General features: G+C 36.7%; 1 protein-coding gene across 1 annotated transcript in view; it reads left to right on the plus strand.

Moving 5' to 3' along the window:
• Window positions 1–10,763, plus strand: part of PKHD1L1 (polycystic kidney and hepatic disease 1 (autosomal recessive)-like 1) — a 121,894-nt gene that overhangs the window by 70,453 nt on the left and 40,678 nt on the right. The window contains exons 44-48 of the mRNA XM_015566133.1: window positions 397–526; window positions 1,873–2,114; window positions 4,936–5,072; window positions 5,652–6,681; window positions 7,915–8,106. Of these exons, the coding sequence (XP_015421619.1) occupies window positions 397–526; window positions 1,873–2,114; window positions 4,936–5,072; window positions 5,652–6,681; window positions 7,915–8,106 (1,731 nt within the window). The remainder of the gene's footprint in view (window positions 1–396; window positions 527–1,872; window positions 2,115–4,935; window positions 5,073–5,651; window positions 6,682–7,914; window positions 8,107–10,763) is intronic.

The following is a 10,763-nucleotide window of genomic DNA, read 5'->3' on the forward strand; positions in this document are numbered from 1 at the left end:
AATTTTCAGAAATTCATACATTTCATTTGTCCCTAGATTATCAATTTAAACAATTTATGTCAACAGTGACAAAGATAACAGGCCTCTGCCTGGTTAATCAATAGTGTTATACCACATTTATATTGCATTAATATAAAGAAGATGCTTCTAAATGGAATAGATTGATGCAGAAGGATGTTTCTTAAATTATGAACCCATACATGGGTAATAAACCTGATTGTTACTTGTATAAAGCAAGCATTCTACATATTTCTTTTGTGAGAAAGGTATGAAATGATAGTTAAAAAAAAAACTTTCCTCAAATCAATTTGACGCAGGAAAAGATTAAAGTCATAAAGCTCTCAATAACCAAGAAAACACATTTTTAGAAATACTTGGTTTGTATGTTGGTCCCAGGTCTTCCTGTCCCCGTGGTCTGGACCCGTTTGGCTCATACTGCACAGGCAGGGGAAAGGACTCTGATTTTACAAGAAGCAGTAACATGGAAACCAGGAGATAAGATTGTGGTTGCAAGCACAGGACACAGGTATGATGTCCTCAAGTCCTGATAATTTAGATTTGTAAACAGAGGGTTTTTTTTTAACTACATAAAAGAGGGATGATTCAGAAGGTCTACAACTATTTCATTTAAATTTGAAACCTCTAATAAAGAAACATGAACAGTCAAATATGTATTTGCCAGATGTTAACATTGTGTTGATCATCAGTGTTGTTTTCATTCATTGATTGAATTTATAATAAGAAAAGTTATTAACTTGAACCTATAAGATAAATATATATAGTAAGCATTCACTTAATGTAGACAATAGCTTCTGTGGCTTTAAGCAAAACAATACAAGGAAATAGAATTTTACCATAGGCTAATTGATATAAACAAGAGCTAAGTTCCTATGACCTCTTATCATAGCAAAATGACATTGAGTGAAATGATGTTATTGAGGACCTGCTGTACTAATAAAATATTTTGGTTGATTTTTATGGTTAGGCTCCCATGTAAGATTTTGTTTGAGAAAAAGCATTCTGCTATTGTAAGTCATTTGAAAACTTCTGACTTAGAGCTTTAGCCAAATACATTAATGCATACAAACATGTAAATGACTGTGGTCACTAAAGAATAGGGTTGAAAGCAGTCAGTGGACTCTGTTATCTTTAGTCTCAGCAGTGGTTCCCATGGACCAAACTTTTTAGGAATGATTGAATAAAGGGAAAGAAATCATTATAGAATGAGTGATGACTAACATGACGTTTTAGATGTCTGACATTTTATGACTGAAACTGTTTATGACCCTCAGTTACTGTTTAATTATATATTTTAGCCAGTAAGACACAACAGGAAGAAAAACAATATTGCTAACTACATTATACCAGAACACTGGGGAGGGAGCCCGGAGGAGCTTTATTTTTGCTTCATTGCTCAAATTGTGGGGAATGGCAAAATTGGATATCAGGGAACAAATAGTAATTTCTGATAAGAATCAGCTAAATTACGCTAAGGTCATGACTCAATTTAGAATTAAAATTTAAGATGGCATTTGTAGTTTGCCATTTCATTGGTAAATCCTATTTGAGAGTTTATAAAGCAACTGGTTAAGAATACTACTTCAAAGTCAGTCTGTTGACTCTGATTCCCACCAATACCATTTGTTAGGCTTGTGGCCATATTATTTTGCTTCAGTAAAATTGTATTGCTGTAAATTTATTTAGTTGCCCAAAGAAAATGAAATGCCATCTTCAAATTTCTCTTCAGAATATTGAATGGCAAAAATATTTTCTGATTCACAGATAAAGTGTTCTAAATAGCATAAAATACACCAAAACAATGTTATGTTGATTTACATTAATTTTGAAAATTTTTTGTTAAAATTTTTATAGACACAGTCAAAGAGAGAATGAAGAAAGGACCATCGAATTTGTGTCTGCTGATGGCATAAGCATAACGCTGACTCACCCGCTGAATTACACACACTTAGGAATCACTGTCCCCCTTCCTGATGGAACTCTGTTTGAAGCAAGGGCAGAAGTTGGAATTCTCACAAGAAATATTTTAATAAGAGGATCTGATAATGTGGAGTGGCATCACAAAATTCCAGCATGTCCTGATGGATTTGATACAGGTAATTTTAGTAAATTTTAAGTGTGACCATTTAAAATGTTTTCAGGTATTGCAAAAATATTCCCAGGAGGTAAAATCACCTCCAGTTGAGAACTTCTGGACTAAGTTATGCTCTAGCTCATGATTTAAAATGAAAAAAGGTTATTTCTCACTGATACTACATATGTCCAATATGGGTCAACAGGGACACTCTGCTTATGGCAATTATTCCAGGTTCTAGGCTGATGAAAACTCCATCTCAACCTGGACTTTGGGAATCTCTGAGACAGCACACAAGATGGCTGGATTAACTAATTACTTTGGTCCTAAAGTAACAGGTGTCTCCTCTACTCGGGTGCCATTAGTCAGACTGATTATGAAATGCTTAACTTTGCACTTTAGTCACTAGTATACGAAGAGAACTGGATGTGATGTTTAAGGTTCTCACATCAGAGAACCTTAATGATGTTTACAACAGCATGTGGCACAATGTATTTTACAAGTCTAATATTTTATGTAATCACTAATACCATCGCAATCCTATAAGCAGTTGAGTAGTAACAGATACAGCCTTTTCTTCAATGAGAAGTATAAATAAGGCAAAACTCACTGGATTTGATGTCAAGTGACTTACATTCTAATTGTAATTGCCAACCCAGAAAATGTTCAGGCTGCAATGAAGAAAAAAACACAAAACATTTACTTGAGCAAAAGGATTGCCATCAGGGAGACACTTCCAGATAGCAACCCAAACGGTGTTCTGAGAACAAAGAAAGGCAGGATTTAGAAAGACAAAAACCACCCAGTGTAATTCTTCCAGGCAAATGAAGGATTGCTAGCTAGGTTAACGGATTGGTTAGTTCCAACATGCAAACGGAGGGGGTTGGGAGAGAAAAAGTACAAGGAGAAGGTGAAGTCCACATGTGTCCACACAGCAGTTGCTCCAGGATGTTTATGGTTCAGCCTTGAGCTGAGTTTGGCAACAGGGTTATCAAGTTAATAGCAGCTCTGAGAACTGAAGCACAAGATGTGCAAGGCCACCTACCCCACTTCCTTAATAGCTTCCTGACTGTACTAAGTGACTCTCTTGGCAATGCTTATTCCATTCTTCTTTTTTTTTTTCTCAGTCATCAGTTCATCTGCATCAAGTCTCAAATGTCCATTCAACCTAGTTTCAACCTGTTTAAAATAAGAATACTTCCTGTTCTGCTTACTACAGTAATAAGAACTAAGAGATATAATGAATATCTAGTGCTATACAGCTATAAGCTTGTATTAACCCTTTGCGGTCCAACTTTATTTTTGGAATTCGAACAGTCCGGTTAAAATTAATTGACGGGTTGAATGTTGAACTTTTAATGTTCTTATTTTAAAGTTTAAACCAAAAATTCACTGGCTATATTATTAAGTATGTTCAATCAAAGAGTTTATTCTTTAAAACATTTCATAGTGTGGTATCTTTTGAAACTGGTCTGTCGAGTCAGCCTCGACGTTGGACCGAAAAAGCTTCATTATGTTAGTCTCCAAATTTGGGGGGAAAGTTTCAGAGATAAGACAAAATACCTTTATCAGTATTCATTCAACCATTCAAATATTTATTTAGTATCTTTGAAAAATACAATTTTAAGTGTTAGGGTTTGGCCAGTGCTGCAGGCTGTGAAAGAATTCACAACTAAAAGAAGAGATGCGGAGAGGAAGTTCATTTTACTTTCCATGAAGGGAAAGGGCCAAGTATTCAGGGCAGTGAACAAAAAGCGGCTTACATTTTTAAAAGGTAAAACAGCCCAAGTGCCTATCAGTAGATGAATAGGTAGAAAAAGCTATGGTACATTTACACCATGAAATACTGGGTGGGTAGAAAGAGATCAACCAAAGAACTTGTATGCATATATGCAGAACCCATGGACCCATGGACAAAAAAAAAAAATTTTTAAAAAAATGAGTAATGGCTGCTGTAGATAGATGACAAGTAAGGGAGGAGTATTTGGGGCTGAAGTTGAGCAGATACCAGAAGGTTGCCTTGAAAAATTATAGTTTGTTTGCTTTCCAGGAGACAGTCTGGCAAGTGTCTTAGGGTGGCGTCTTATCAGTATTTTTCCCAAGTCTGAAAAATATGCTTAGAGAAAAAGTTATGGAGAGTTAAAAAGAGGCTTGTTTGAAGGGGAGGGAGAAAGGGAACTTTCTACTAACTAGAGACTCCTTGCTGTGAATTATCTCTGAGTTCTGAAACAGCAAGGAGGAGGGGGAATGCAAAAATGTAGCCTTGAGAGTAGCTTCTCTTGTCGAGTTTGAATAGAGGGGCTCTTTGATCAGAGGAGCTAACAATCTAAGGGTTTAATTACCAGGTGCTTCTCATAAAATGTGGATGGCTGTAGCAAACGGGAAAAAAAGTCTTTTTCCTGTCTTTACAGTATGTATTTTAAGGGATGCAAAGGTAAATGAGACAAGGTATAAGGTACTTACCTTTCTTACTATCTAGAGGAGGATATGATGTGAATGCAAATAATTATGTTCCAAAATGAGATTAAAATTATATGTGAATATGAAATAAATAATTAGATATGAAGAACAAGTACGTTTTATTTTTAATTTTAATCCTCACCTGAGGATATTTTTTCCATTGATTTTTTTTACAGAGTGAAGGTAAGGGAGGAAGACAGGGTAGAGAGAGAGAGGGGGGGGGGGCTGGGGCTGGGAATCGAGCCTGCAAACTAAGGTATGTGCCCTTGCCTGCCCACTTCAGTGCAGGGGCTAAACCACTGAGCAAATGGGCCAGGGTGAGAAAAAAAAGTCTTTATAGAATTATAGGATTTTGACATGTTTTTTCTTTTCTTTTTTTTAAGGTGAATTTGCTACACAGACATGTCTCCAAGGAAAGTTTGGAGAAGAAATAGGAAGTGATCAATTTGGAGGCTGCATTATGTTTCATGCTCCTGTACCTGGTGCTAACATGGTAACTGGAAGAATAGAATATGTAGAGGTAAGAGGCATTGTTATTAAATCACAAGGTTTGCCTGAGGTTATCCATACAACAAATGTGTACTAAGTTCATGCTGTTTGCCAGATGCTAGTTATGATCAAGAAAAGGAGGCCATGAACAAGATACTCAGCCTTTCTAAATTTCAATTTTTTTAACTGTAAAATGAAGTTAATGATAAGTGGCTCCTTCATAGGATTTGATAAGACACGTCATACAATATTAGGCACATGGTCAACATTCAAGAAGTAGGAAGGAGAAAAGAAGTCTTTTAAGAGGTCTTATTTTGCTAAACACAAAGGTTTTATAATAGCCTGAGATGAAAAGCAGAACAGTTGAAGACAGCTTTTGTTCATTCATTAATTCATTGGTATCCCGTATGAGCTGTTATATAATGAAGAAAACAAGATGGGTTGGAGGCCAAATATTTTCTAATGGCAAACATGAATAACATGGAAGATATTAATGTTTTAATAATAATTAATATAAAGTTGGAAATTGTTTTTAAAGAATAAAATATGAGCTAGGTAAACTCTGTGTTTATGTCGACCACTAAGTAGTCATGATTTCTGGGCTTAACAGGTGTTCCATGCTGGCCAGGCTTTTCGGTTGGGGAGATACCCAATACATTGGCACCTGCTGGGAGATTTACAGTTTAAATCTTATGTCAGAGGCTGCGCAATTCACCAGACATACAACAGAGCTGTTACTATCCATAACACTCATCACCTGCTGGTTGAGAGGAATATCATATATGATATCAAAGGAGGAGCATTTTTTATAGAAGATGGTATTGAACATGGCAATATCCTGCAGTATAACTTGGCAGTATTTGTACAGCAAAGTACCAGTCTTCTGAATGATGATGTGACCCCAGCTGCATTTTGGGTAACCAACCCAAACAACACCATTCGGCACAATGCAGCTGCCGGGGGCACTCACTTTGGCTTCTGGTACCGAATGAATGACCACCCTGATGGGCCATCCTATGACCGAAACATCTGCCAAAAAAGAATTCCTCTTGGCGAATTCTTTAACAACACTGTTCATTCTCAAGGTTGGTTTGGAATATGGATCTTTGAAGAATATTTCCCCATGCAGACAGGATCTTGTTCTTCTACAGTGCCAGTGCCTGCAATATTTAATTCACTGACTACTTGGAATTGTCAAAAAGGAGCTGAATGGGTCAATGGAGGTGCCCTTCAGTTCCATAACTTTGTGGTGGTAAATAATTATGAGTCTGGAATCGAGACCAAGAGGATCCTGGGTGCTTATACTGGAGGATGGGGTGAAACCAATGGGGCGGTGATTAAAAATGCCAAGATAGTTGGCCATCTTGATGAATTGGGAATGGGACCTGCATTTTGTACAACGAGAGGCCTGGTTCTCCCATTTAGCGAAGGCTTGACTGTGTCTTCCGTACACTTCATGAACTTTGACCGTCCCAACTGTGTAGCTTTGGGAGTGACATCCATCACTGGAGTTTGTAATGAGAGATGTGGAGGTTGGAGTGCAAAATTTGTTGACATCCGCTATTTTCACACACCAAACAAGGCTGGCTTTCGATGGGAACATGAAGTGGTACTGATTGATGTCGATGGCTCACTCACAGGTAATGTTATAATTTCTGATAAAATACATTGGGAAAATGTTTGTGTTAACCCAGAGTTGAATTGTCAAAGCGGACTCAGCTGAATCACAGATTTTACTCAGTACCAAATTATTAGACATTCCATTCTGGAAGTACCCCAAACTATTAGATGTAGCCTCTAAACAATATCTTTCCCCCCCCCCTACATTTGCACCTTGGTTTTGAATTAGCAGCAAATTTTGGATAATATTCCTGGAAACATTGGTCATGAAAGGAAGCCACGTTTCCATTTTATAATGCCGCCATTTTGTATTCAGTTCATTGCACAGATAAGGAACTACTTATATGACTTCCCAAATTCTCCAATCCATCATGGCCCATCAGTTCATAAATTCCAGGTTTATTCATATGAGAAATGTAGACAGACTGGACATATCCTGCTCAAAGTAAGTTACAGGTCTGATATTAATCTTTTTCTTCCCAGTTTAAATTATTAATTTGGAATTAGTTCAAGAAGTATGTTAACTAAGAACATTTTTTACCATTTCAATTTCAGTGTATGTCACATTTTAAAAATACTCTTAGTTTCTAGAATTTAGTGTCTTTATAAAGTTTTAATGCTAAAGATTTGTTTAAATAAGATAGCAAGGGTGTGTGTGAGAGAGAGATTCTGTCTAATACTTTAGAAGAGAAAATTGACAAGTAAAACTACAGATATTAATAATTACTTTTGAAAGACTTTGAAAGATGGAAGAAGATTCATCTTAATATTCAAACAGACTGAGTTCTCAACTATATTTGTTGACTTCTGTCTCCTGTTCTAATGGTGGCTTTAAGAGAGAGAACATTTGGACGGTTCTAATATAAAGCTTTGTGGAACCTTTATTAGTTTATTTAATTCAGCTTAGATTTTTAATGTTAGTTAGCAGTTCATTGGTTAAGCATACAGGCTCTATGGCAGACTGCTGGATTTGAATCTTGGCCAAGTTACTTATCCCACTTCCTATCCCCTACTTTGGCTCTCATGGGCGTCTCAGACCCCACATTCATAATTAACTCCCTGACCAGTGTCCACTGCAAAGCCTCTGTATGAAGTCTCTTTGTCCCATGTTTAAAAAAAAGAAAGAAAGTTGATAAAACCTTTAGATGTTATTAGCAGTACAATGGATCACAGTACCTTTACGTTGTAGACCATTTGATTTTTCGGTTTTATAACATGAAGTAGGAAGCAGGCTGATTGTGTTCATTTCCTAGGTCACAAAGGACACACTGTCATTCCACACAGCTCATTGCTGGACCCTTCTCACTGCGCTCAGGAAGCCGAGTGGAGCGTAGGGTTCCCTGGGTCTGTCTGTGATGCCTCAGTCAGCTTCCACCGTTTAGCGTTCAACAAGCCTTCTCCGGTATCTCTGCTTGAAAAGGATGTGGTTCTCTCAGACTCTTTTGGTAAGTGGAATAGAATGGTTTAAACCACGCTGGCCTGTGTGGCTCAGTTGGGCGTCATCCCACGCACAGGAAGGTTGCTGGTCCGATTCCCAGTCAGGGCTCATGCCTGGGTTGTGTGCTCCATCCCCAGTAGGGGACATGCAGGAGGCAGCTGATCAATGTTTCTCTCCCTCTCCCTTCCTCTCTCTCTCTCTGAAAAACATCAATAAAAATAAAATCTTTTTTAAAAGGTTTTTTTAAACCACTAATTGAAATATTTTTCTCAATTTTCATCATCGTCTTCAGTTGTCGCTCGCTGTTTAAAACATTGGGAAAAGCATATTTGTATGTCAGAAGCTAGACAGGAAACAAACACACTCAAAACGGGCATGCGAGGAACATCAAATAAATGCATGAACCAGTATGATCTTTTGCTGATTAAGGAACCTCCAGTCAGTATTATGACACAAAGCAGGAAAGCTGACATAGCCCTTGGGGCAAGACAGTATATAAATATACCATTGTTCCTGCCACTGAAGGCAAATGCTTTTTATTATCTTTGCCGATTGAAATAAGATGGGGGAGTATTTGCTTAATGGAGAGCTGCACACCAGATGGTAGAGACTGTTGATCTACTGATTTGTTTCAGGAAAGATGCTGTACCTGAAACACTGGATGTGCTTGACATCATTACCATGACTAGATTGTATTAATTTCTGTCATTATTAATGATCCATCTGGTATATGCACCAGCCAAACAAACAAGTTAACTGAGAATATGGTAGGAATCCTGGTGTTTGCATCTCTCAGATCTTTCACTGTGGCACTAATATCTGCATCTCCCCCATGAAGGATTTGGAATTGCTTATATTTTATTATCTTGGTGAGGGGTCAGGGAGTAATGGCTCCTAGAGTGTTCACTCAATCCTTCCTACCAGATTTCCCCTCACTCCCTCCATTAGCTAGGGAACCAGTGTGGGGATTCTTCCAGTTGAATATGTCTATTCTCATTATACCTGACCTCGCCTACTCTGACTGGCTAAGATCCATATATCTCTCTCTTTATCTTTCCATCCATTCATTGATGCATCATCCGTCTAGGAGTTACTAGTTAAATAGCTATCTACAATTTATCCACTCTCACATATATTGTTCTGATAAACTACAGATTGTGGAAAATAGGAAATGCATTGATGAATCAAAGATTTGCTAAACAGATAGGTATCAAATATAGTGTTCTGCATTTTCGGCATAAATTTAAATGCTGTAGCTTCTTGGTGATACTATGTAAAGCTATAATCATCAAGATCTAATCTAAACATATAACAAGGAAACTATCCACAGTTTCCAAGAGTTACTAGATCTTGGCTCTGAACTGATACTAATCCTCAAACACCCTGAATGCCGCCATGCTATCATGGACTACCAGCTTATGAAGGCCAGGTTGCGTCTTTGCTCAGTCTCACAATGCATCCAGTGGGGCCACTGGCCCATCTTATGGTTATCTCTCCATTTCTAGAATGTATAGTGGGAATAGATATAGAACTCTGTTTGAAGGGCAGAAGTTATAATTAAGAAAAATTTCAATAAGACCATCTGATAATATGGAGTAGAATAACAAAATTCCAGGATGTCTTGATGGATTTGACACAGCTAATTTTAGCAGCTATAATGTGACTGGTATAATCATGCTATACATTTTCAAAATCCATTTGTCATATATCGAGATGCATGATTTTAGTTTCAAATTGCAAGTTTCTACCTTGTAAATATTATTAAATGCAAATAGGCTGATAGTGATTTTAGGTAACATTATGAAAGTATTTGCAATATATTGAAGAAAATGGTTAATGTTGACACTAACAGGATAAATAAATATACTTGGATTCTGTTAATAAAATCTCCTTTTCTCTCTCTCTTCTATCTATAAATAAAAACTTCAACAAGTTTACTAGATCAGTGGGAAATAAGGTTTGGCATAACTTTACATATATCTCAATATATCCTCATCAAAGCATCTCATATATGGTGATTATATTTAAATATGCATATGAAGTTAGAACAGATTGTCAATAAATTTGAGATACTTATTCTTCATGACACTATTTTTTAAAATGTCAACTTCAAAGAATTTATATTTTAGTCCAAAATGCTTAAAATCAACATAATGAAAAAGATTATAGCTGAGAAAATTAAGATAAACACAAATAACTTCAAAAATGAAAGTAAGTTTGTCCAGCCAGCATTGCTCAGTGGTTGAGCATCAACCCATGAACCAAGAGGTCCCATTTTCAATTCCCGGTCAGGAACATACCCAGGTTTCGGGCTGGATCCCCAGTAGGGGGCGTGCAGGAGGCAGCTGATCAATGTTTCTATCTCTCTATCTCTCTCCTTCCTTTTTCTCTAAAATCAATAAAAACATTCTTTAAAGAGTTTTAAATCAAGCTTTTCACTCAAACTTGGTATGCAGACTTTGATTAAGTCAACAAATATAAGAGAATCTAATAAAGAATCAAAACTCACATTTGCATACATTGCAAATCAATTATCCTGAAGAATCAAGTTCTTAAAAGAGTAGAAATGGGATTATATTTTAGATCAATGATATTTAATTGAATTACTATACTTTAGCATGTCTATCATAGTGGTCGTCATCATTATGTTTCAATTTTTTTCTT

The sequence above is a fragment of the Myotis davidii genome, unplaced genomic scaffold, assembly GCF_000327345.1.
Source record: "Myotis davidii unplaced genomic scaffold, ASM32734v1 scaffold1012, whole genome shotgun sequence".
Classification (NCBI taxonomy): Eukaryota; Metazoa; Chordata; class Mammalia; order Chiroptera; family Vespertilionidae; genus Myotis; species Myotis davidii.